Consider the following 27826-nt stretch of genomic DNA (forward strand, 5'->3'; position numbering starts at 1 on the left):
CAGTTCTAGTGTGCAGCCAAGCAGGTGTTCAGATTGTAACTAAGAAGAAGATTCTTCTGATTTGTATATGCCATATTTCTGAGAGTATTTTAAATAGTTCCTTCCTATGAAATAGGGTTTCAGAGTTGATTTTTTTTTTTCTTCAGAATTTTGTCAGCTGCCATTAAAAAACATGAGAGCTTAATGGCTTTGGTTTATGAATGAGGTAACATTATTTAGAAACTATTTAGTCAGTATGGTAACACTTAGGTTTTCAAAATAAAATGAAGACGGTATTTCTGCTTTAACAAACTTAGTGACTTAGTTCAGCTACTTAGCTAATTTCCCAAAAGCAGTACCCTTTAACTGTAAACTCCTGTGTTCATAGTTAGAAAAGAGGAGGAAAAGGGTGGAAGCACAAACGCAAGTCCGTTTGGTTAATCACTTGCCAGTGTACTAGTTCCTGTTACATGATCGGTCGGTCTATGCCTGTTATCACTACGTCTTCCTGCAAAAAGGACTTTATATGTCCATCTTAATTACCTGTTGGTTTTTTTTATCTTGGACCACCTATTCATGCCATGATTGTACAGTGCTTCAATGAGCAGGTACTAGCAACTGTAAAGATTCCAAGCTGAGGTACTTATTTTTATGCATGTAATGTGATGCACATACAGAAAATTAAAGACTGTATTAAGTAATATAAAAGGTGCTAAGTGCTAAAACTATCTGAAAAGATGTTCCAAATTTTTTTTTTTAATTTTTTACAGAGCTATAATAAAAAGTATCAGTATATTACGCTTATAATTACTCTCCAACTCTTGTAGAGTGTTTTCTCATGCAGATTATGTAATTACACAAGTTTTATAGGATGGGTATTTTGTGGTAAATTAAAGTATTTAAAAAATAGCCTGATTCATAGAGAAGCTTTGTGTGAAAGTATCTATAAAGTCACTCATTGGATGTATTTAATAATAGCTGATTATAGAGGCATATTCTTCTGAATTACCTTGCAATAACCTGTCAGAGATAAAATGCCTGATTACATTTGTACCGTTGCTGTTATCAATGATGCCAGTTCTTATGTACCCTTGAGAAATTATAAGTGATAAAATACTCTATTTTGAGTGAGATATCATGATGTATGTGCTTAAGTTATCATGAAACATGACTGAGTTACCATGATGTATGCATGAATTGCGCCAATTCAACAGCAGCGTTGTCAATACAGGAACAACAGTGTATGTGTGGATGACTGAAGATGTGTTTGAGTGAGGTAAGAAGTGACAATCTCTTACAAACTGCTCAGAAAATAAACATTAAAACTTAAGAAATATTCACTATTACAGCAACTACTGTTCCAAAGATATGAGTTACCAATGAATACAGATTGTCAAAAAGGACAGAGGCCTGAATAAACAGGGATTTGGAATACATCAGCACCTTTGCATTATATTTGCCACGTATCTATTGTAGTGAACACGAAGAAGAATAGCAAGTACCCATACTTTCTAGGAGTTTGCAATCCAACTTGATGTAAAGTAATGGAAACGTTTTCAGTTTCAAAGCTGACAGGTAAAACTGTGAAATGTTATTTATATTACTACTATAGTTAATAGCTTCATACTGATTTTTCAAGTTTTAGATATAAGTAGTTGTTAAATAAGATGGAGCATGAAAGCTTTGTCACAGTATTTGAAATATAGTCTGTACCCCATAAAAGGGCTGGATTAGGTTATTAGGAGTGATGAGCAGTCCCTGAAGCTAACATTTTTGTTCTTACAACCTTAAAGTTGGTTGCTCTGTTTGAAAAGAAGAACGTTTACCGGCTTCCTGGCCTCTCAGCATTCAGGCATTCTTCCTACTGCTGTGGGCTGTGCCTGGTATCCTCATTTTATCCTTGTTTTTTATAAAAAAGCAAATAGGTGTCTTCAATGATATTGCAGAATGTTTTAGATCTAGTTCATAATTTCTTTGCTATTTCGAAGCAGATTGTCACAAATAACTGTGCTGGTAAACCCTGCAACTCAGTGTGGAATCTGCAAATGGAGCTGATGGCACCTGTGTAGCATCACAATCTAGGAAATAGGCTTGTCAGTGTCCTTTTTTGGAGACTAAACTTTGCTTTGCTTTGTTGCATGTCATATTGTGGGACAGTAGTTGTGGAGCTGTTAAAACAATCCAAGTCTTCAAAAGACTGTGTTCTGTCAGCCAAAAGACATGTATTCCTTGTCAGGCCTTTGATTTCAACACTGGTGAGGACACACCTGGAGTACTGTGTCCAGTTTGGGGCTCCCCAGCAAAAGAGAGACGTGAACGTACTAGGGAAAGTCCAACAAAGGGTCGTGAAGATGATGAAGGGATGGGAACATCTCTTCTATAAGGAAAGGCTGAGAGAGATGGGACTGTTTAACATGCAGAAGAGAAGACTCGGGGGATCTTCTCAGTGTATATAAACACTTGAAGGGAGAGTGCAAAGAGGATGGAGCCAAATGCTTTTCAGTGGTGACCAGTGACAGGGCCAGAGGCAATGGGCACAAATGGAAACACAGGAAGTTCCCCTGAACATCAGTTAACACTTTTTTTTTCCTGTGAGGGTGACTGAGCACTGGCACAGGTTGCCCACAGAGGCTGTGGACTCTCTCTCTCCATCCTTGGACATATTCAAAAGCCACCTGAACACAGTCCTGGGCACCTGCCTCTAGGTGGCCCTGATTGAGCAAGGCGGGGCTGAACCAGATGACCTCCAGAGGTCCCTCCCAACCTCAATCATTCTGTGATTTGTAGCAAGTTATTCCACATTTTTGCTTTGAATAACTAAGAACTTTTGCAGCATTTGTTATTTAGCTACAACTTCATCTTCTATTAAAGATCTATTCCTTTGATTCCAGAAAACTTTTTGGAGATAAAGAATGCAGGTCTTTCAGTTGAATGTCCTACTATATTGGGCACAAGCTATCATTTACTTCTAAGAGTTAGACTTCTAAACAGATGAGGTAGGCATCTACTTTCATAATGAGACTCGGTATGGGTACATCCTTTGAGCCTGTGACCCCAGGCTTGTTCTTTCATTTTTCGGTGAAGACAGACTGCAAGGTGACTGTTGCCTTAGCTAAGAGGGTAGGAAAGGTGTAAGGTCTTGTATAATTTTCTGTACGCTCTGTTACTTAGTGACAAATAACTCCATTGAGTGTTCTGTAGATTTCTGTGTAATGTAGTTTTGAAGTTTCATCTGAACTAGGAATTCAGACTTTTAAAAATAAATGTTCAGATCTGCATGTTCCTTTTGAAGCCTGTATTTCAAGGGTATTTTGTTTTTATTCAGTAGGATGATGTATTTTACAAGATTTTTTTTTTTTCTTTAGCATACAGATGCACAGACATGATTTTTCTTACACAAAGATTGTGGGTAGCAGATTGTATCAAGACCCGTGGCAGAAATGGAAATAGTGGATAGCAATTCATGAATGTACAGGTTATTTCAGTGGTGCCTATCAAGAATGTTGTTCTTCAGAGATCTGCAGAGTAGCTACATAGGATCCAATCCACATTTTTATGAAATGCTCTTCTGTGGGCTTCCAAATGTGATGTTATATTTGTACAACAGTCCTGTCACCACTCCCTTCAGGTCTCTGATTTCAGTTAGATCATTGCCACAGGTGGAGGTAGTTGACTACAGTTGAATTTGTATATGGATGCACGTTTGAAGGAGACAGTAAAAGCAGTCTTTCCAATAGCTGAAACTCCTTTGAGGTATTTGTCCATCTGTACACTGGCAACCACATCTGTTAATTTTGGAGTCATGTTAATAAGGATGTGGGATTGGGGAAATAAGAGGAACTGTGAAGGGTGTGAGATGAATTCTGTCTATTTCAAAGTGCCCTAGCACTTTGTTTCCTAGCCTGAGAGGGCAGAGCAGTTGGAGCATCAGATGCAGTACTACTGAGTAAAAATTATCTGGTTCACATGCTGGGGCCATGTATATGCCCCTCATGTGATAGATGTAGCATGTAGACAGAACTTAAAAGGATGTGTGGTTCTTCATATGTAACATCCCTTTTTAGTTGTATAATACCTGAAATAAGACACGTGATTTTGAATAAGTTAATGGTTTAACATGATGGTCCAAATTCTGGAGCTGTGAGATCTGTCTGTGCATTTTGAGATCCCCTGGTTTCATTCTTCTCTAGTTAGCGTGACAGCATCTTACCTCTATTTCCCTTCATAGTCACCTCCTTTCTACAGCAGGTCCCCACTCTCACTTGGGCTGCTTTCTCTTTTTCCAGTGTAAGCAGATGTTTCCCATTTTCTATCCTCTGTATACTTTGCTCCCTGCTCCAGTGACCTCCCCAAATAAAAATCTAATTGCTTATTATCTTTGATTTCCTGTAAGTCTAGATATTTACTTCACCTGTTCAGACCTTTCTATTCATTTCTCCCCCTGCCCCCCAGTGGACTTTTCCCCTTTTTTCTTGTTGGAAATAGATAATAGTTTTGTCTCTTGGGTTTTTTTGCTCCCTTATAAGTTAATCAGCAAATGAGGTAAAAATTTCTAGAGGCGGTAGTAGGTATCAGAGTTTTTGTTGGAAAGTGCAACATTTCCAATGGGGAATATGAGTAATATGTATCGTCTGCTTCTTATTGCTGCCAACTACATAAGGATGTGACCTGAATTCTCCTGAAGAAGTATCACGTAAGTTTGCAGTAATTTAGTTAGTCGCATAATTGTATAACTCTGCATACAATTCCTGCATGAGTTCCTAGAGTAAGTATGTTCTGTGCTTATACATTTTTCCTTAGGGTTGCGATGCTTTAAGTATTGCTGTAACATTGTGCGTAACCCTCTCCTGGGTGAAAATCCCAGAGGGAATTAGCCAGTTCATTTGCAGATTTATTTATTGATTTGAAAGTTGGGAGTTAAAATAGTGCATGTTTAACTGCTGATTTTTTTTTTAATCTTTGTGTATCTGTGTATTATCTCTGTTGTAAGACTTGTAATGCATAAATATTGCTTTCTAGTGCTGGAAAAGGCAAACATATTTGTATTTTTTTTCCATTTCAGCCCCTATTAGTATCTAGTTCAAGGCTGTCAGGGCAAGTTTAAGTAAATTAATAAATTCAGATAATTTCACTTTTTTTATTGTGACTGTTAAGGAAATTACTTTGTTTCCTGTAAAATGGTGATTTGCAGAGTTCCAAGGTAGCCATAAATACAGCCATTACTGTATTTTCACTGTGATTCAGATGAGTAAGGCATGAAGGTGGCATGGAACCTGTGCTACAGAGATGCCCAGGTCTTCTAGTGGAATCTGCAATTCTAGTGCTGATAAGACAGGCAACTCAAAACGATCTTTTAAGAATGACTGTTTTCAGCATGTAGCCAATAAAAAATTTGAGAGGTCTGTTAAGGTGTGTAACTGCAGGAGAAAACAGTTACATGATCCTGAGATCCTGACATGCCCTTCTGGGTTCAGTAGGGGCTCCTCTTAAAGCATAACCAGAAAAAAGTGAAGCTTTAGTGGTAACCTGCTTTTTATCCAGCAGCTCAAATGTCATTGTGTTCCTTTTGAACATGGGGTATTGAGGTCTCACATTGGTGGTTAAAACCTACTTCTTTTGCTTTCACATGCGTAGTAAGTGGAATGTGTCATTTTTCCTGGGACAGGAGAATTCTAAACTCTGTTAAATCTGTGCTAAAAGAAATGCAAGGCCAGCTGGTTGTTGTGGGTAGTGTGGTGAGAAAGGCAAAAGAAGAGGATTGTGGCTTTGTAACCCGTTTGCCGGGACCCTGGATATTGGTCCTTCTTCCAAGGACTGCTTTATGTCTTAGCTCGGTAATTTCATTTTTCGGAATACCAGGTTCTTTTCTGCACTGTGGCTTGTCCTCAAGAGGAGCATCATACTGCCTAGCAAGTGTAGAGTATTAAAAGTGGTTTGGGAGATGATTCAAATTTGTGTCTCCACCAACTCGGAAGGGACTAGAATCCAGTTCCTTCAATCCCTATGTGAGGTTTTTCAGTCCTTACCTCTTTGGCAGTATCCTAGACAACAAAGCTCAAAGACCTCAAGAGGTCATTTAGTCCGTGTCCCAATCCTAGGCAAAATTTATTGTGCTTAGAAAAACATTTTTTAAGAATCATAGAATAGTTTGGGTTGGAAGGGACCTTTCAAGGTCATCTAGTCCAACTCCCCCTGCAATGAGCAGGGACATCTTCAACTAGATCACATTGCTCAGAGCCTGTCCAGCCTGACATAGCTCTCAAAGATCTCTATCAAAATTTACGGAAGTAATTTCAACTTAAGGAAAGCCTCCTGATAATTCATGTTACATCAAGTTTTGTCAAGAATCATCAATGAGCTAGAAATTTTAATCCTATATCTTCTTGACAAGACTTCTCATCTATATCCATCTCCTTCTGAAGTCAGTATCATATACTTTTATTACAACATATTTTCTACTCTCAAATATTTGAAACATATACCTAAATTTGGAACAATCATTCTGTAAAAGCCTGGAAACTAATTTCATTTTTGAAATAGAGAATTAGATAAACAACAGTAATACATTGGGTGGATAACATTTGACGGTGAAGATTTGTGCTGGGGGGGGGAGAGAAGGAAAAAAAATAAAGGGAAGAAAATAAAAAAGGGCAACCAGATTGGATTTAAGGAAAGATTTGTGTGGTTTTGGTCTTTTTTGTTTGTTTGAATAATAATTGGAATGGTTCCTACTAATACATTATCAAGCCTATGCTGTTACTTTAAGTGAAATTCTTATGACAATGTGTGAATAATGAGAAACAAATTCAGCTTACATAATGCATTCGGGAGATCCTATTTGTATGAATTATTTTCTGAAAAGAAAGAATAAGCCAAAAATTCCAGCAATGTTAATGTACATTTACATAATCACTTTGTCTTTGTGGTATTTTATATTAAGGTGATTACATCATATATTTAAAAATACATCTTTTTGGAGGAGATAAGGAAAGTAGGTATATACTCATTTATGTTCTAAGGTAATGTTAATTTTTTAATGACCCAGTGGTCTTTGATAATTTTGGTGCATATATTTAGGCAAAAGCTGTCACAAAAATACTTAAATTTTGGGTTGGTTCTTTATTGCTCAATGTTGAGACATATTGACATATCTTCTTTAAGATTTGTTATTGTTAAAATCCAATTCAGAATATTAACCTGGCCAGGCTGACTGAAGTATGTTGCATGGTATTTTAAGTATGAATTTCATGACCTCAGACCATTTGTTCAATTGACATTAGCATCTTTACTCAGTTTCTATACATTAAAAAAATAATCTTGTTCTAGAAGGCTAGCATGCTGACAAATTTGACTGAAGAGCAAAAATTTTGAGAATACAAGCAATAAATGCAAAATCTCTGTATTTTTTTGTCTGTATGTTCTATGATATGTTCTTTGTGAACTGACTATGCTTGATAGCAAATATGTTTTCTGAATTCATTAATGATTTCTGTAAATATTAAGAGTTAACAATGAGTGTATTTGTGCTTACTTTGGCAGTAAAAAAAGAGGAGGAGGATTTTGAAGAAAAGAAATCCATTAAAAAACGAATCAAAGAATTAAAAGTTTTGGACCCAAAGATTGCACAGAATCTGTGTAAGTAGATTCTGTTTTTATGACAAAGTAATGTTGTATAAATATTCCATAGAAGTGTCTTTCTCTCTTGTCTGACTGCCTCGTAACCACTTTTAGTTTAAAGCATGTGAGAACATGTGCATATGTGCAGTAATGGGTGTTAAGCCCAAACATGTGAGTTGATGCAACTGAAACATGTTTAAAAAGACCCAGAAAACAGGTCAAGGTTATCCCTTGTTTAAGACTGAAATTATTCTCTTCTGTATATATTGAAGTACAAGCATATAGCTATATATCTAATTATCTATCTGTATTTTTAACATGTTCATTAAGGAATACTGCCTGCCCCCTTCCCCCCCAGCAAAAAAGACAATCATGTCTACAAGATGTCTGGTCATCTCTCATGTACTTTATAGAAATAGGCAATACTCAGTATTATGCAATAATATGCAAATAAAGATGATAAAGTTTTGGTGGAGAGGAATTCTATAAATAATAGATTCCTAAATGCTGGCAGAGAGAAAATAGGAAATGATTGGATTATGGTAAATGAATAAACAGTTTTTATAAAAGCATCTTGTTTTTTAACTGTTTATATGGTTTTGGTTTCTCACGGTGCTTTTTTATGAGAAAGCTGTGACAAGACCATTGAAAAGAGATTGTAGTTGTCACCTCAGTACTAAATACTGTAACAGCAATGATTATCCTGCAGAGTAGACTTGTCACTGGCTGCTTATGGAGGTCTTCTCTGATGCTGGATGTTGTGCATAACAAATGGATGGAGAAAGCTGGAACTGTAGGAGAACAGTAATTAAAAATACACTTGAAATTGTTACCTCTTATCTATATTACTTTGCATAGTGTTTGTTAACTTGTAGATGTTATAGCCTGTTTAACTGGTGTTTTGTAAGTAAATAAAAGATTGTTGTTGTCTTGCTGTTTTCATTATGTGTTGAATCTTTGTTTTAGCAATTTTCCTTGGCTCTTTTCGAGTGCCTTATGAGGAAATCAAAATGATGATATTGGAAGTAGATGAAACACAGCTGTCAGAGTCCATGATTCAGGTAAGGAAAATGATACTTTAAATCCCAATATTTCAGGGTAAGCTTCTCATTAAATAGCAACCTGTAGCTAAAAAGCCTCTTAACATAAGCTTTTGGCTCATAAATCACTGCAAGAATCTTTTTTTTTTTTTTTCTGTGAACTGTAGGTTTTTTATATTTGTAAAGCTAATTTTTTTTATGAAAGCAGCTGAACTTATATGCTCTATTTTCTGCGTTCATATTGTCCACACCTAAATTGAGATTTTTCTTTGGTATGTATTCAAACAGCATATGATATTCTGTTTCTGCCCTAGTTACTAATTTTTTCTTTAATTTGTTTCTACCTCTGTCTTATATGCACAGATCTGTTGTTCTGGTCAAAAACTAGATGGAAAAAAGTTTGGGGTTTTTTTGTTTTGTTTTTTTGTTGTTGTTTCTTTGTTTCTTTGTTTGGTTTTTTTGTTGTTTTTTTTTTTTTTTTTTCCTGTTTGTTTGGGTTCTTTTTTTCCCTGTCCTGTTAGAGCTGATAGAATCCAGGATCTTGCCTTAGGGCATCCACAGTGACCACTTTTCTTCCCTAGAATTTATTTGGATAGTGTTTTCCCTTTCCGTATTATTTTATTCAAAGCACAAGATCAGTATGATTCTGTGTGGAGACAAAAGAAACTGGAAGTTCCTCCTGTTCTTCTATGCACAGTATTATTTAAAGGTTGATAAGTTGAAGGATTTCATAAAATAATTTAATACAAATACTTCATTTTAGAACCACGGGAAAAATAATTTGGAAGGGATGTCTGGAGGTAATTTGATCCAAGCCTCTGCTGAAAGCCAGGTCAACTACAGCAGGTTGCTCAGAGCCTTTTCCCATTAAATTTTTAATGTCTCCAAGGCTGGAGACTCCATAGCCTTTCTGGACACCTTTTCCAGTGTTGAACTACCCTTGTGGTGAAAAACTTTTTCTTGTTTATCTAACTGGAATTTTCATTGTTGCAACTCTTGACCTTGGCTTTCTGCTGCACACCTCCAAGAAGAACCTAATTGCATCTTCTCTGTACCCTCCAGTTGGTTACCTGAAGACCACATTAAGTTCCCTTGAGGCTTGTTTTCTTACAGTTCAACAAACCCACTTCTCTCAACCGCTCCTTGCCTGTTGTGTGCCGTGTTCCCCAGTCACCTTGATGGGCATCCATTAGATTTGCAAAGATATGTCCTTAGACCAAGATTGTCTGTCTTTTGGGCAGGATTCCTACATACTGTGATGAACTTCAAATTTTTGCTGTTATGGCTCATAAATGTCAAATCATAGTTATTATCAATCTACTAGTAATGTGGCATAGGTTTCACTTACAGAGGATTTAGATAGCTGATCTCTACAGCATACCTGACAGTATGTTAGAGACATGGGTACAAGTCCCTGCTGAAACATCCAAGAAAGGTAAAGTTAGATTTTTAGAAACTTATGCTTTTTGCAGGAATATTGATTAGTGAAGAAATAATACAGGTAATAGAGTTGTATCATTAAGATTCTTTGAGATTCAAATCTGTGACTTGTACTGCAACACATAGCAATTTGTATTCAAAGGTCAAAACAAGGCAAATTTATATTTGTGTGCTTTGCTTGCAAAATAAATTTCCACCATACTGAAATGTCAAAATAAGGTCCTACTGAGGAGGCTGTACAATGTTCAGCATGCTCCTTTTCTTGTCGCATGCAGTTTGGCCCTCACTTCTTGTCACTTGGATTTCAAAGATCTCTAGACTCTGTTGAGCTATTTGGACCTCACTTTCCCTTAAAATGAGCTTGTCTACTGATTGATTTGAAGAATTAGATGTTTCTCTTAAGAAATATTTGAAGGAACAAACATGAGTTGTCATCTCCAGTGACAGTATATATAATCAGTATATATAATCAATCTCCAGTATATATAATCATTGTATAATTCTCTTTCTTTTGTTCAATGATGCAGTTAATATTGGCACTGAAACTATTACTTTAAGGTTATTAGGATGAACAGAGCAGTTTACACCTCTAAGCTGTTTGTTGATTCTAGTTTGCACTTACATAACTTATTTTTTCCCCAAGGTTTTCTTCACGCTCAAAAGATGCATGAAGTGTATCTTCATTTTATTTTATTTGGAATAATAGTTGAAATTCTCTAAAACAGCATGAAAAGCTGAGAGATGGAATATGCTATGCTGTTATGTTCAGCTTGAACTCTGTCTCAGTCCATGCTTGTTCTGAGACTCACTCTCATGCTATTTGACCTTAGCACTGTTTTTCAACAGTGAAAATTTATCTTGTTAATGAAATTAGGTCCTCAACAATATCATGAAGCAACCTTTATATACTAAATACATATTATGTATCAAAATTATGAAAAACTGTCATCTTCATAATTTCTATATGTATTACTTAAGGCAAAACATTTTTTTGGATCTAGACTCTGGGGAAGAAGGTCATCAAACCACTAAGGGTAATTAATTAATGGCATACTTTTATGTGAAGATGTGGTAAACAGTCCATCAGTTGCAATAAGCTAAGAAGAAAAACTTTACTTTCATTTAGAATTGTTTACTTTTTTTTTTTTCTTTTTAATGTCTTCTGTGGACTATTATTTCCATTTCAGTGGTATATACCTTGGTATATACCAGAAAAGAATGCCTACTTTTCTGTGTATTGAAAACAGCTAACACAACCTAGCCCCACTTTATTCTGTATGCGATAGGCATAGTTAACAATAATAGGAGATGCTTTTTTGATACTATGCTGATAATCTTGTGACTCTTTTCATTGGCATTAACAGTAGAGTATATTGAAAGTCAGTGTATCCAGTAACCTCTCTATATAGTTCTTGGCATCAGAACTGAGTCTAAAGTATTTTTGACAACGTTTGAGTCTTTTTGTGTTTTGCTTTTGGAGAGCAGGGAACAATTTTATTTAAGAAAAGGATAAGAGAAGTTGAAGAGCCAAATGTGAGGTGAGAAATAATGTACTACAAGAGGACCGTGATGTTAGCAGCTGCTGTGATTGAGTGAAAGTCAGTGTAGTAGAATACAAGTGATAATGCTCACAGTATCCTGTATGAACACAGTGATATATATAACAAGGCATATTGCTAGAGGATGGCAGGTCCCACATATGGGAGTTTTTTAAGCATATAAATGATTCAGGAGTATAGATTGCATTTTTTTGCAAAGTGATTAAACACTTGCAGGCCTAAATCAAATGGAAATTTCAGTAGAACTTAGGCTCCAAATTTACTTTGCAAGTTTGTATGTAATCATTTTTATCGAGTGGTTTCATCCAAGTTTCTTGTTTCTGGGTAAAACAACCCTGTAATAACTTTGAAAAGGGGACCATCTGAGTTTAAACTTGAAAAAGTGCTTAAGACACTCATCTTCCTTTGGAAGTGGTAGAATAATGTGCCTCATTGCTTTAAAAATTTGGTACCTGCCTTCATGTATGCTTAGGTTACTAAATAAATTTAACTATCCGGCTATGTCTCTCTTTCTACCTTTAAAAACCTCACAAGTATGGGTTATGGTCATGCTATGAAAATGTAGTCCTTTGTTATTTCATGATTCTGAGAAGAGCAAAAGCATACAAAGATTTCCAAGCATGTGGCTATTTTTATTCATTTATATAAGGTACCCTAGATATTATGGTACTTCTTTCTAGAAATTTCTTGCATTCATCAATTTTTTCTGTCTAGCTGTAAATATTGTTCAGTGTATCCTAATGTCACAGTTCCTGAAGTTGGAAATTTGTCCTTAATCCTACTTTTTTGTTATGCTTAAGAAGTAAAATTTATCCCCCACTTGCCCCTCTCTCTCCCCCTGTCTCTCTCTCTTCCCCTCCCTCCCCCTTCTCCAGTTAGAAATTAAACCTAGTTCTTAAAGACGTAAAAACTCCAAAAGTCATGTTGTAATCCAAATAGTCATTGACTAATTATTGGAATGTTTCTTGTGACTTGTTTCTTGTGACAAAATTCTTCCTCCTGCTTATTCTCTGTTTGGTATTCAAAATGTGTTTCATCTCTTTTATCTGAATACCATAAAGCTGCTTTGATATCAGCTGCTGCTTCATTTTTTTTTCTGATGCTCAATATTGAAAACATTCATACAACGCTTGACTGTTTCTCTTTTTCAAAAGTTTTGCAGTCAGTTTTTCTACATGTGAAAATTATTTTAGCATCACACAATAACATTATAATCTCAGTAAAGATTAAGGAATTGTAGTATATCTAGAGCTGATTATATATAGATGTTGTATATCACAACAAGAAATAAGTGGGTTAAGAATTTCTATTTTAAAATGTATCCTTTTTACACTCCCTACCCTTTCATTTTTGCTCAGTGTTACTGATTTAGTGCTGGATATCTTCATCCATAATTAATAAATGTAGTTTTTTTACAAAAATGTTTTCCAAATGTAATAATGTTAAGGATATATATGACTACTGTTGTAAATTCTTCATGCTGAAAGTCAGTCTGACCATGTCCAAATCAAGGTCCATAGTATTTAAGTTTGCGTTATTATTTTAAGCATCATCATTCATGCATTTTTAATAGTTCTCTTTTTTTCCTACCAAAATCCTTGTCTGAGCATGGACAGTCTGTTGAAGCAGTCTACTCTTTAACTATAATTTACTCTTCCTTTGGTTTATTTAGACCTTTGCTTGTAAGTCTAGCTTTTCTTATTTGCTGACTTTGCTTTCTTGATAAACTATTTTGTCCTTACTTTGGATATCACAAAACATTGTAAAACAAATTACTTATTGTAGTCCTTAAAATCAAAGTAGGGTTTCAGTTCTTAAAATAGTAACCATTTTTACACTAAAACAAAACAGTGATAAAGGACTATCTAGGTCTTTTTATCCATTAGAAAAAAGGATTGATAAATGCTAAATTACCATAAAATGACAATTGTTACAAGAGCTAAGAGACTGAGTTATAAAAAATTCAAAGAAGTAGTATTAAACAAAATATTCAAGCTGCTTTTTAAAAACTTCAACACTTTGGATACATCTGTTCTTTAGTTACAGATCTAGTATTTTCATACCTTAACAAGAAGAATATCTATACTGCAGTCCAAGGGTTTGCAACTTGAATAAACACCTGGGGCTAGCTTTGAACTGGCTAATACAGGTTCTGAAGATAGCATAGAGCTACTGGTTTAGGGATATTTTTGGGGTACTAGTTCAAGAGTTGAATTCTTTTTTCTTAAATTAGGGAAGTATGTTACAAAAAGCATAGCTATGACTGTTTATCTCTCTGGCCCCCGAGAGATATTTTGTATATCCTAACTAGCTGAATTTCCTGTAGAAGAAGAAATTAGGATCTTTTGTGGATAAAATTAAGGTTTTTCTTAAGACTTTCAGATGGAGATCCTGTTCACTAACTTAAGTAAATTCCTTTCAGTTGGTTGTATATCATCAAAGCTATTTACTTGCAGAGTAATAAAACAGACTTTGACTTAACCGAAGTGTCTGCATTTTCTGTTGAGTAATGGGGAAATGCTAGAGTTAGTCTTTCTGATCCTTTCTTGAAATATGGTAGTAGGTAGTGGGATAGCTGTGTTTGCTAGACCTGATTCAGTGTTAGAAGGATTGAATCTTTATTTCAGTTCAGAAGAGTGATCTTATCAGTAGACCAGAGAGTGTTTTAAGAAAGAACACCATCTCTCTCTTGTTTTCTTACTATGATGGAAGCTTAGCCACTGTGTAACTAGGAACACAAGAGTCGTAAGTTGAGAAAGAGAGCAGGCTATAGAGGGACCCTAGGGAACATCTGAAGACTATTCAGAGTCTTCAGATGATCAGAAGAGAGATGATCAGATGAAGGTGACATGTTTAGATTCCCTTACCGGTGTTCACAAGACATTCACTTGTGTAAGTGTCCATGCTCCCCATAGGGACTCCTGAATTCGGTTGAACCTGAGTCCCACCTCTGAATTCCTACTTCTGGCAAGTTTTCAGGATAAGTAGTGTCTAATGGGTTTAAGCTTTTGTTTTGAAACTCTAGAAAATGAATTACCCATTTAAAAAAAAACCTTTTTGTCTAGCATTAATAATTCTTGCCATCCTTTAGTTGGATATGTTACACTTGAAGTTTTTATTCTGTTTGCTGCTTACTGTTCTGTTTGCATAGTGCCTGTCAAGCATATTCTTTCTTTAAAAATGATGTTTAAAAGAAGACTACAAAAATGTTTGTAGAATCAGCAAAAGATGATAGCTAGCAGTATTTAATCACTTGCTTTTTACACTCTCAGTTTCGTTAATTTGTGTGTTGCCTATTTATGTTCTGTTGTCTTCAGGGAGGTGTGTTGTCTTTGGAGTGTATGGTAATGATGCATACCATTTGCCTATAATAATACAAGCAACATGGAATCTGAGATTTTTAAGCCTATCTTATTTTTCTTGATAGAATTTAATCAAACATCTTCCTGAACAAGAACAACTGAATGCATTGTCCAAGTTCAAGAGTGAGTATAATAATTTGTCTGAGCCGGAACAGTTTGGAGTTGTGGTGAGTTCTGTTTTGTTATCACTTTGTTTTTGTCCTTTCATGAAACATAGTTTTAATTTAATATTATAGAAACAATACCAGCTGCTGCTTCCTAAATGTGAAGAGGTTCCAGACTGGAAGAAGAGTACAAGTGCTGCCTTTTAATTAGACTTTTAGTGGACATATCCATGGATGTGGAAGGCCTGATTGTTGGAATATTACTGTTGGAATGATTTGGGATTCTCCTTCTGTAAAAAAGTAATTTAGTTTACAAAAAAAAAAAAAAAGGTGGTATTTTCTGTGGCAAAGTTTCACTGGGACATATGGAGCTATTGCTGAATTTCCATAGCTAAAATGGTTTTGCTTTACTTCTGTTTGCATTAATAAACCTTAACTTTTTCAGTTAAGTTTTCTACACTTATGTTTTTCTTTCTATTCTCCATGTAAATGAGAAGAAAATACTGTAGTTATCACTATGTTAACCTATTCTGCCTCCTTCCTCCTATGTTTTATAGTATGTTCTGTCAACACTAATTGTCATCACTTTTTGCATTCCCAACGGGAAGATATGTTGATAATATTTCCCAGGTTGAATTAGCAAAGGAGGACTGGAAGAGAGAAAAGAAAATACTGCTAGTGCAGTGCTGGCAGTTGATGCTTTTTGTAGAAATATAGTTTGGATATAATTTCTACATAGCTCATAATTCATAATTGTTAATGATTTCATCCACACAAACACAGAATAAGGCTATTTCTTCTCCTGGGTGCATATATCTATGTAAGCATCTGATTTTTTATTTTTTGCCCACTCCGAGCGTTTCAAGCTAAGATGGTCATTGTTAGTTTCATCTGGGAGGATTTCCCTGGGAGGAAATAATTTTTTAGATGTATCTGTGGGCTTGAGGAAAAGGAGTATCATGTCTTTGTAACAGTAGGCACTTGCTGTTGGTTGTTATCTGTGTGGATATCAAATACCTGTACTGAATACTGGAATAGCTGGAGTACAGATGTGGAACATAAGAGCAGATATCACTATTCTGAATCAACTGAAGAATGTTGGTCTGGTCAGGAAACACCACTGCATTGAATTGGTGCCAGTTACAGATGCGACACAGGCAGTCTTCTTTGAGTATAGGTACTTGTAAAACAAAACTAGTTCTGAAGTGGTGCTTTTGCTGAAAGCTGCTGCTGCTGTTCATTTTCGATCCATCTTTAACAAGAGTAACAGTCATTGTACATCTAATGTAATGCTGACTTCTGTGTTCTTGGGAGTCTTCTAACTACACTCTGGGAGCAAGAAAAAAAAGAGGGAGAACACCAGTGTTTTTAACACTTTTATTTATTTTCCAAGATTTTCATATGTAGTTTTCTGATTGAAGCCAAATTATCAATTTCTCTTGGTCCAAATTTCTTAGTTACAAAAACTAATGAAATCTTTTGCTTTTTATTTCTTGTTGAGGTTTTATCAGACATTCAAGGGATCTATTTGTAGTTCATCCCTATCTTAACCTTACTTTATATGATTACATTATCACCACTTACCTAAAAGGTCATTGAATAGGTCTCTCAGATTCTTTAAAAGAAGTATCCTCCATCAACAAAAAAAATCCAGTCAAAACATATTTTATTGTTTTATGAGATGTTAAACTAATGCTTTCAGCACCTCTGTTGCTTGCAAAGAACATAAAAGGTCTAAAGGCAGAGAAATTATTACTTTTTCATTTGTTTTCTTATAGTATTTGTTTATTCAGTTCAGAAAATAGTAGTAGTTTCACAAAGGTAGGTTTCACAATGGTAAGTTTTAGGTTTGTTTTCAGCCTAGTTTATGTTACAGAGCTTTAGAAAGAGAGAAACAGGTTAGCAGTGAAATCTACTATGACCAACAGAATTTAACCTTTTGGTGATGAGAATTGGGAGGAAGCTGTGATAATGATTATTATGTTTGAATCAGTTCTCCAGGTGGAAATTTTGGTTTAATTCTGTAATTTTATAGATGTGAGTTCCTATATTTGTTTACTCAGTTGTGGTATTCAACGTAAAGTCAAGATGCATCAATATATTAATGTGTCTTAAAAAAAAAACCAAAACCACAAACCACGACCAAAAAAAAAACCTCCAAACACCTGAAGAATCACTTCAATAATTTTTAAAAATAATTTACATTTACTTAAATTGTACCTTCTGATTTGTCAAATTGTCTTTAGATTTCCGTAGTTCTGGACTTTGAAAGTTTTATTTTTCTCACTTACGTATTGTTTCTCTTTCTTGAACATGGACTTCTACTGCAACTGATATACAGTAGATGCTAACTGGGCATCCTTGGAATATATAGCCAGATCTATGGTATGGGAGGCTTCTTATCTGATATAAGAGTTAGGTCCTTCGTCTCACTTTCATCTTCCCTCCACAAATTTCTTCAAATCCTGTAGGGTGAAACAGCTATGTTAGATTCTCCAAACTTCTTCCTTGTTCTTGAAGTAAGTCTTCATCTTAAATGCCATTAAAGAATCTGATTAAATTAGAAATCAGATGTACTAAGTTTAGTCTGGAGTCTCACATGTTCAAAATTTTAGTAGTATATTGTAATACATACATTTCCTAAGAATGTTTCTTCATAGGCCCATATCTCAATCAGTATATGAGATGGGTGGTGCCCCAGGAATGAAATTTCCTTATGTAATGAATAAAAGCTGTTGGTGGAGTTCCTGGCTCATTTGACCTAGAAGTTGAAATGTTTGGAGAGGAGTTCAGAAAGGACAACAGGAAGGGCAAAAGAAAAACTGGTTAGGAAGAGTGAGTACGATAAAGAAAGCAGAACAGTCTCTTGCATTTTTACCTCTACCATAGTCTTTTAATATAAATCTGGCTGACCCGGACATTTAGATGACACTGTGATAAGCAACACAGGAAAAGAGGAGAAAGCTAGTAATGGAATATTTTACAAAGACTTATTCGAGCTCCATTTTCTGTTGTTTTTTTTTTTTTTTTTGGTGGTTGTTGTTGTTTGGTTTTGGGTTTTTTTTTTGTTTTTTTGCTTGTGCTATTTGGTGCCACAGATGACAAGTCTTTCTGTGCTTGTCAGAATTGGACCCTTTTTATGTAAACAATTTTGGGTTTTATGTTTAAATTTTATGTAAACATCAAACATTTTTTTTGTAATTATTTTCAAAAGAAAAATTAATCTAGTCTGTTCTGGAATTGAGCTCTATAAGTGCTGCACTTGTGTTCAATAATAATAAAATTCATGGGTTTCCAGAAAATGTAATATTATAAAACTGAAAAGGTAGATTTTTGATGTAGAGGAGAGGTTCATATGTATCAGTCTTACTGAGAAAAATTCAAGTGTCCTGTGCTGAATAAAGTAGACTGAACACGATGCTTGTCCGTGATAACCTTGTTTCAAACTGTGTCTGCCACGATGACTGAGATAAGCCTATGTCTAAACTTCAGCAGCTTCATTTGAGTCTGACAAATTATGGCAAAATTCCAGTAAAGATGGATTTACACCAGTAAATTTGACCATGAACTGGACTGGCTGAGGAGTAGACACCTATTTGACCATGCCAAATCATTCCAACAGTAATAAGTATATAACTGAGTTGTTGGGGAAATACTTATAAAGGACAATTACATGCAGGCTTATGCATTTTAATTGAATTAGTAAAATATAAAGTTAAGTAGTAAACATTTTGTACTTTATTATCAAGAATAAACATTGATTTGAAAAAAGACATTTAAAAATTAATTCCACATAGGTTAAAGCTTGCTTTGCTATTTTTATTTCATATTTGAGCCTCACTCAACTGACAAGTCTGCCTTTTGCTCTTTAAAAATGTCAATCTTACTACAATTGGACATACTAACAACAGTAAAAAATTTGAAAGTTAGAGTGTCAACGTTTTCTAATCGATCAGGAGCCCTCTAATAGTTAATATCAGAAGTCTTCGGAAAGAAACTTGGCTTCTGGGGGAAAAAAGTGTTTATCTTTTCATTTTTGCTGTCATCAGACCATCATAACAAGTGTTATTTTGTATTTTGAAGACTAATCTATAGTTTTAATTATTTCAGAAAGACTCCTGTAGTATTTCAGTATTTATTGGCAGTGGTTTTAATACCATATTATTGTTTCTGTAATGCTAACAGTATCCTCAGTATTGTACAACTATAGAATTGGCTATTCTGATCAGTTTTGTCTAAAAGGTACTTTGGTAGGCAAGCAAAAAGGTGTCTGCTTAATAACCAGCAAACCTTCCTGGTATCAATATAGTATTCTATGGTCTAACTCTGTTCTGCTGCATGTGTTGTTATGAGTAATAAAATTTCTGAACACACTCTTGCACACATTTATGTTACTTAGTTCAGTCACATTAATCCTTTAATAACTTCCCTTTCAGCACTACCTATTTGTTATTTTGTAAATGAGGATATATTTTAAAGCACTCCTACAAGTTAATTCACAATTTTCTTAAATCTTAAGCAATAATTCATTTAATTCCACTGTCTTTTTGCTGTGCTTTTTGAAACCTGGTAGTATTCAAGTATAAATAAATTTGAAATGATCTGTTTTAAGACATCAATTGACTCGTATCGATGGACAAGATGCAACATGGTTGGTAGACATTTTTAACTGGTAGTTATTTATTTCAGATGTACCAATTCAGTTAGATGGGACTGTCAGTCTGATGAGAAGAGTTAGACCAGTAGCACTATAGGTCAAGTTTTGCTGGATGTGGTCCAACTGATTTAATAAATTTGTCTTAAAAAATTGAAGCAATATGATAACTCAGAAAAACATTGTATTAAATAAGAGTTCTTACATGTCAAAAGTTGGTGGAGTTTCTTTTCTGAAGGAACAACCAGATTCCCACTGAATAGTGCAAGTGTGTGCTTTCCCTAGTTTTCCACGCAAAGCACTAAAAAAACCTCAACAAAGCCAGACCCCATCATTAGGCACAATTTTTCTAGTGTCACACCTTCTATGCATCTAGTAGAGCTGACTTCAGAAAACAAGCTACAATCAGTTTTTAACATGAAAACCTTTTTCATTTCTCTTGGAGGAGGGAAGTTTTGAATAACTCACTTTTTTACTCTTTGAATATGGAATCTTATACATTTGCTTTTCATCAAGGTTCTTCAATCTCCATCAGGCACTCTTGTATCTTTTGTTTTATTCTGGCTGGGGAGGGGGCTCAGAATTTCTACTCATTTCTTTAAGAACTGTTGTTGACACAAATATGAATCTTCTCAGTATAGCTGTAGGGTTTTTTTCCTTAAAATTGCTGTTTTATGCCTCATTTTTTGCTATTCTTTTCAATGAAGAGAATTAAACTTAAACATGCAATACAAGACTTTCAGGTTTATCTTTTAGGTGAGCAGTGTCTTATAACAATGGTATTTCAGAGAATTTGGAGATCCCATGTTAATTTGCTCTAAACTTTTGCTTAAGGGAAAGACTAAACTATTTGACTCCCAAGGAAGAGCCTAAGTAGTGAATAAACTGATAATTACTACTTGTGTGATAATAAAAAAAATTATAATGGAAACCTTCTTTTATCCTTCCGGCTTTGAATTCAAAGTCAAGATTTGATACTCTGAAAGAAACAGCTAGACACTTACTGAGATACTGTCATGCTGTGACTGTTACAGTATTGTATGTTTTACTTCAACCAAAGTTAATTAACTTTTGTTGTTGGCTTAAAGACATTGAGGGCTTGACTCTCAACACTTCAGGTTCCCGTCGTGAGTGTGGCTTGGGTTTTTTTTTTTGGTGACTCTATGGGTTGCTTTTGTGGTTTCTGCAATTATCCTCTTCTTTTTAAGTTACTTTGCACTTTTATGTTTTTTGTTCATTCAGCAATAAGTACAAAATAAATCCTTTATTACCCTTATCTTCTCTTCCAGACTTTACGTTTTCTTTAGATAAACTACTTTATTTTCCTGTATGTTCCTTCTTTCACTTACTCCAGGCTGATGTCTCAGAACACAGATATTATCACCTATTACTGTGGAGTTTGGTTTTTTGGGTTTTATTTTTTGCTTGCGCGCAGTCATGAACTATTTTATGAAAATTGTGTTAAATCTGTTCATCTCATTAAGCGCTTTAACTTAACTTCGCAGTATTATCTTAAGTTTATGTTGTTTTAAATGCTGTATTTTGTTGCTCAAATTCTTGATGAAGTATGCTTGTGCTTGCCAAAATGTAAATATTCAATTGCATTTTGTTTTACTATAGTTCATGTTTTGTACTTGGTTTAGTCAGTGCACTAAGCTTCCTCCTAAAGTAATTTAACCTTCATATTATTTTCTTGGAGGTTTCACTGATTGTGACTGATATTGAGCGATATATTCTATAAAGCTTTTTAATGATGAAGACTATCTTTGTGTTTAGAAATGAGTAGTCATATGATAACACACTTGCAATGTGAGACCCATCTGACGTGAATGGGGTTTCAGCTAGATGATCATCTTGGTAGGTGACTATCGACAAAGGTTGGTTTTTTTGGTGGTGGGTTTTTTTTTTCTTCCCCCCCCCGTCCCCCGACACTGTCTCCAGTGGGCAGTATAAGTATTATGTTGCTTTAGAACATAAAACATTTAGCAATGTTGATTTGTTTTGCAGGTAGTTCTTTCCTACTGAGAAAAAAGTATTGGCTCACAGAATTATTTTTTTTTCTAATTTTGGGTGTAGTCTCTGTCATCGTATCAAATCAACAGTGTTTAACGAGAATCATAGAATGGTTTGGGTTGGAAGGGACCTCCAAAGATCATCTCTTACAACCCCCAAATTAGATCATTTAGTAATGGCAGTCTTATTTGTTTTCAGTGAAGTTGGTATAATAGTTACTAGTTAGATTTATTAATCATGAGTAATACTTTAAATGCAGTAGTCTGTTTAATGGATTTTCATTGACAAACTATTGCTATACCACTGTTCAAGCCTTGCTCCTGAGTACAGGTGTATATTTGGCTTTCATCTGAAACAAAACCCAATATGTTTGCCATCAACAATGACGCTTTGCATTTCAGACATCTTTCTCCAAAGGCTTATGTTCTTATGTAATCTTGTCCTGCTCTAGAAGATTTCATTATACCTAAGGTATACCATATAGCCTCTTTCTTTGAGTCTTTTGCATAAGAGATGATAAAGGCACTGAAACACTGAACTATTTTGCTTAAATTTATTGGGCAAAGAAGAAATTGAGTTCTTGAAGTACAGTGATTTAAGTATCTTTCTACCCCACAAACAAGGTGACAAAATACTGGAGAACTGTTGTATTCCTTTTCAAATTTGTCTGTCATTCTTCCTTTTTTTGGTCCTCACAGTCAAGGAGTGAATCAGAAACCACTGGTAAGGTTTTGAATATTGTAAGAATACGATAATTAAACTCACATCACATACCTTATAAGTTTTTTGAGTATTCTAGTGAAAGAAGAGTTGGAATCACAGAAATAATAAGTTAGAAATAAATGTTGGAATGTCAGGCAATAGTTTAGAATTTTCTTAGAAGAAAAATAAAAAGTATTAACTAAATGGTGATTTATCCCAGTTTAAGAACATATTTTAACTAAATAACAAGTGAGAAATAAATAACTGGAGTTTGGAAATCATTGTTACAAATAAAGCCTTTTTTTAACCTCACATTTTTTGTTTGACATTTCTAAATCAGGCCTGGGAAATTGTATGTTAGCTACAAAACTAATATTTACCTGACTGCACTTTTTGTGCTGAACTATGCTGTATATCTTTTTTTGCAAAAGGTTTGTAAAAGAGGATTAGGCATATGTATAAAGAATTTTGTGCACTGTTAGAGCAGTGTAAGGTAATTCTTTTGTTTGTATGACAAAGATTGAGGAGGAAATTTTCTGCAGGAGAATAATAATCGACACTTAATGTCCATTGATTCATATATAGCAGTTGCTTTTCTTTTACTTCTTGTCATCTTCACTTTTTTGATGATCCTAGATTTTGTTGTCAGACAGATTTAAAGTTTTTAACTCTTGTTTTCTTCTTAATGCAAACAGTTTGGCATTCAGTTTGTCTGTCTTTGCCAAATATTTATCTTTGTCTCCTCAATTTTTTTGACAAGTAGAAACACTTGTCCATGTACTGTTATCTCTATTCATGCTTACAGTAACTTCTTTCTCTCTGAATTTTTCACTTCAAAACTCGGTCCATTGCATATTCTTTAGAAGACATCTCACCTGTCATTTAGACATTCACTCTGCTGTATCAATATATCCAATGACTCTTATCCAAATGTAAGTTTAACTATGTTCTTACTTATCTTCATTCCTGTTACAGCATTGATGGTTTATCTTTTCCTTGTATTCCACTGTTGATAAAGAGCTCATTGCGGGGCTTTGTCCTTCTATCTTCCTCATGTAAACAAATTTTCTGCATTTTTTTCTATTTCAATTTCCTTCTCACCCTTACTCTCTAGCTACTAAAAGTTCCTTATCTTGATTGTGTGAAATTCTTAAAGGTTGGTCTCTTTCAAAACTATGTTGTACAAAGAAGTGGTCCTGTCTGTGTATGAAATTCTCAATTGCTTCTTCCAAAGGCCAAGGCCTACTAACTTTCACTATATTTATCAGCTGTGGTGTTGTGTCCTTTTACTGAAGCCCTGATAGCTTCACTCTGTTTTCTCTCATAGTTCCATGAAATACTGGACAATTTCCTGCCAGAAGTTGAAGAGTTTCTCATATTTACCTGCACATAATTTATATTGTTCCCTCTTCTAGCTATTATTTGGTCCTCTCAAGTTTCAGCTTCCTTTTGGCTTTAATGGTTTTGTCTGGGTGGCATAGCACGATGTCTGTCTTGAACATTGACGTCCATGCAACGTGTCCAGTTACAGCTGAGACAGAAACCAATATGCATAGCTGTTTTAGCTGTGTGGTTGGTTGTTTGTTTTTTGTTTGGTTTTTTTCCCCTCTTAGTATAAGTCTCAGGGTACCATGTGGCTTTCGAGGAGCAACGGGGCCTTTCCGTGGCTATGTAAGCTAATATAACATCTAACATTGCTTCAGTTGCACTCCATTGGAGTATGTTTTTTCTTGGTACTCCAGGCACTAACAAGTGTTCTGGCATGAGTCCACTGTTGACTCACCTGGGACAGCCCTACATTTCTTATCTCTTGCTTAGGCCATCTAAAACCCCCATTTAGCTGCCAAGTGAAGATGCTGATGACTTCAAAAAAAATAATGTTCATTTAGATATTCTCTTGAGGAAAACTTAAAAGGAGAAACACCACCATGGGTAATCTTAAGTATAAAGAACAGGTAAAATAAAGGGATTTGGACCATGGGGGTGCAATTAAAGTTCACAGGAAAAGAACTTAGGGATGACAAAATAGAAGAAAAATATAGGTATGTTGAAGAAAGCAAAACATGAAAGTTTCTAGATCAGCTGGTTTATTGGGAAATGTGACTTGCAGAGTAGTTTTTCAAGAAGAACTTTTATGAACCCTTTTTTAACAACAAATACTCTTGTAAATAAATAGGAAGTCCAAGTTAAATGCTATTCTAAGTCATGGTTAACAGTTGTGTAGAACTTTTTGAAAATAAGAACAAAAAGAAGTAATGGATATTCCTTTCTCAAATGCAGCATAATTAGGAATGTGATCCAATAATACAGTGGTATTAATTTGAGGCAAGCAAGGTTAGAGCCTTTTAAGAAACATAGTGTGAGAAAAGAAATAATATGTGCTTATTTGAGAGACTACTGGAGAGCTGAAAAAAAAACCATTGTTCATTCTAATTGTTTTTAATAAAGCTATAATAGATATGTGTGAGTCAACATTTGTTCAATGCTTTTTGAGTGTAAAATATTCAAGTACTAAAGATTATCTTCTATTATTGTTCATTTGTATTAATTAGATCTGACTCTGAGGTTTTTTTTCTGATATATTAAAAGTGTAAGGGTCGTGAAGCAACTGATAAGGCCATCTTATTGCTTGCTTGTTTGAAGTAAACTTTCTGAACTTTCTTCTAAGTTGAAGGATAAATACAAAGGAGACGTTTACAAAAACCTAAAGTTTTTAAATTTCAGGCCTGCATGGAAAAATGAGCATACAAAGAAATCTCTCAGTGTGAGATCTTAGGGAGAGGGAAAAGTGATTTTTACTTACAAAATCCTGATGTAAATTGATTTTTACCTGCTCAGTCTCTTACAGATTTAATTCACTCATTCTTTCATACCTCCATTCTTCTGAGTATCATGGTCTGCATGTCCAAGCAGTCTGGCCAGGATCGCTGACGTGCAGCACAGAGGACAAGGGACTTTCTCAGCACCATATTATGTCTCTATGATTCTTGATTGGTGACAGCAAGCTAGTTTTTGGACAGATCTTTTATATGATCAGGAGTCATTAGTTGCTATGAGGTTGTCTTTATCTCAGAATCTCCTGACTTCAGCCTCCTGTAAATCTTAGGCCAGGTTGCTTCCCACTGTTTTCTTTCCCTTGTTTGGAATCTATGTTTAAAATACATACTTACAGTTTGCTGGCAGGCTAATAAGAAAAAGAATAATGTATATAATATGCTGCAGCCTGATGGGAATGGTGTCCTGAGAACAAATAGAGCTCATTCTGTTGACCCTTGTGCTGCTGTGTCTTCTGCTGCTTGCATGCACACATTTCTATTTGTACTAATCTTAATATTTCTGTTAAAGAACTATACAGCAGGAAGAAATCATATTGACCTAATGATGTAGCCAGAGTAAAAAGGTCTTTTGTGAATGTCTATCCTGCAGATGGGAAGTGCCACTGAGAAAAAGATGTTGAACTCTTTACTCACTTCTATAAATCTGTACAGCAAGAAAACATGCACTTGAAAAAGAGCTTGTTGACAGTCAACTCTCCTTTTTTATTTGTGAAGTAAATATGGTGTTTAAATGAATGTAGGAATGATAAATATACATCTAAGTATTTCAGATATATTGACATAATTTACATTTCAAACAATACTTTTTTTGGGGGGGAGTAGTTAGGTACACTATGCTTTCTTTGTGTTGGAAGCATCATAATCCGGGTTACAGTAACCATCCTTTTGTTACATTGCTCTGTTGTGACTGACCCTTGAATAATTTCCTTTTTTCTGGGTACTTCTTTTTACTAAAGAGTTTTTGAGAACTATAGGTTGCTTAATGACAGTGAAAAATATTTTAGGAACATCAGTGAATCAAGATTTAAATGATAGTGATTGTGGAGTTAAAGTCTATAGTTAACAGGTGCAGTTTTGATGAAGAATGTGAATTATAATGGATCATGTCAGACGTGAATCAGTCACGTCCTCATTTTGCAGCCAACAAACATACATGAAACTGAAATGTAGAAGTACAAATACAGCCTGTAAAACTTGTGAATTTTCCTCTATTCACCACTGCTGAAGCCTCAGCTAGAATATTACATCCACTTTGGAGGTGTTTAGTACATCAGTAGGTGGACCAAAACAGAGACTCCAGAGATGTCTGGAGATAGCTAATGAAGATAGTTATAGAAACATATGATATGAAGAAAAGTTGTTTGTAAGTTCTTTAACTTAAGACCAAAGCAGGGTATTATCTCAAAATATGTGTAGGAAGACTGGAAAAAAGAAGGGAATAATTTATCATGAACACTGGTAGTTAGTACGGCAGTAGGTAGTAGGCTTACATTTTTTACAGAAAAGATACAGGTAATGGGAAAATTTTAATAGTGGGAATAACAAAACAATAAAATTGACTGATTAGGGAGACTATGGAGTCTGTAATCAGACATCTTTTTGAGCAGGCAAAGCTAATAACCTCTTTGGGTGACGTAGTTGATTCTCCCATAGGAAAGCAGAATGGAGTGAAGGATATTTCCCTGCTTATTCTGTGTATATGCTGACTAAAATGTCCAAACATTGCAATTAGTATGATATCACTACTTAAGTACATATTTTTAAGAACACCTTTCTAAGGAAAATAAACACTTTGCACCTAGGATATCCTATCATAAATCTCAGTTAAATCCTAGGTCATAGCGTGATTATCTGATCTCTGCCTTTACCAAGCGAGCCTCTGGAAAATTTGGCTGAAACTGGTAGGCTGGATTTTATTAGGGGATCAATGTTAAGGACTTGGTAACACAGAATGATATCCATTTTTTGAGTTATGCTTACCCCAGGTTTTGTGCACACAAGTTATAATTTCACATTCAGAAAAAGAGATTCTGGAATGACAAAGGTTTACTGAATTCATCTGCATTGCTGTTTTATGCTGAAAATACTTGAGGCAAATGTTGGATGGATTTGTTTTTGTTTTTTTTTTACTCTTCAATATATTTGTATTTGAGAGGAAGCAAAATAGTGGTTGATTAAAATAGCTTATTGCAGGTGATGTTTCAGAGAATCCGCATACCTTTTACATTTTGTATGAGGTCCTGAAATACTTTTTTTTTTTAATCAGTAAGTGTTATTTCGCATATGCAGTCCTTCATGTCCTTGGTAGCCTTTCCTTTATTTGTACTGAAATCATTCAGGGAATAATAGTGACCAAACCATCCAAATACAGTTCTCATCAATTTTTATATCGGTTTTGAATATTATTCAATATTTTGAAAGCAACTTTCTGAACCATCTTGTATCCCACTATTTTTAGCAGTTGTGGGTATGATAAATCACTAGATGACATTTTAAGGCTGTGTGTATACTAATCAACT

The 27826-nt window shown here is 34.9% G+C and overlaps 1 protein-coding gene across 4 annotated transcripts in view; it reads left to right on the forward strand.

The window, feature by feature from the left end:
- The window catches only part of DIAPH3 (diaphanous related formin 3), a 249940-nt gene that overhangs the window by 100994 nt on the left and 121120 nt on the right, over positions 1 to 27826 (forward strand). For all 4 annotated transcript variants that reach the window (XM_072850118.1, XM_072850117.1, XM_072850119.1 and 1 more), the window contains 3 exons: positions 7519 to 7614; positions 8563 to 8657; positions 15063 to 15164. In XM_072850118.1, the coding sequence (XP_072706219.1) occupies positions 7519 to 7614; positions 8563 to 8657; positions 15063 to 15164 (293 nt within the window). The remainder of the gene's footprint in view (positions 1 to 7518; positions 7615 to 8562; positions 8658 to 15062; positions 15165 to 27826) is intronic.

This window comes from Ciconia boyciana, chromosome 1 (genome assembly GCF_034638445.1).
Source record: "Ciconia boyciana chromosome 1, ASM3463844v1, whole genome shotgun sequence".
In the NCBI taxonomy this organism is placed as follows: Eukaryota; Metazoa; Chordata; class Aves; order Ciconiiformes; family Ciconiidae; genus Ciconia; species Ciconia boyciana.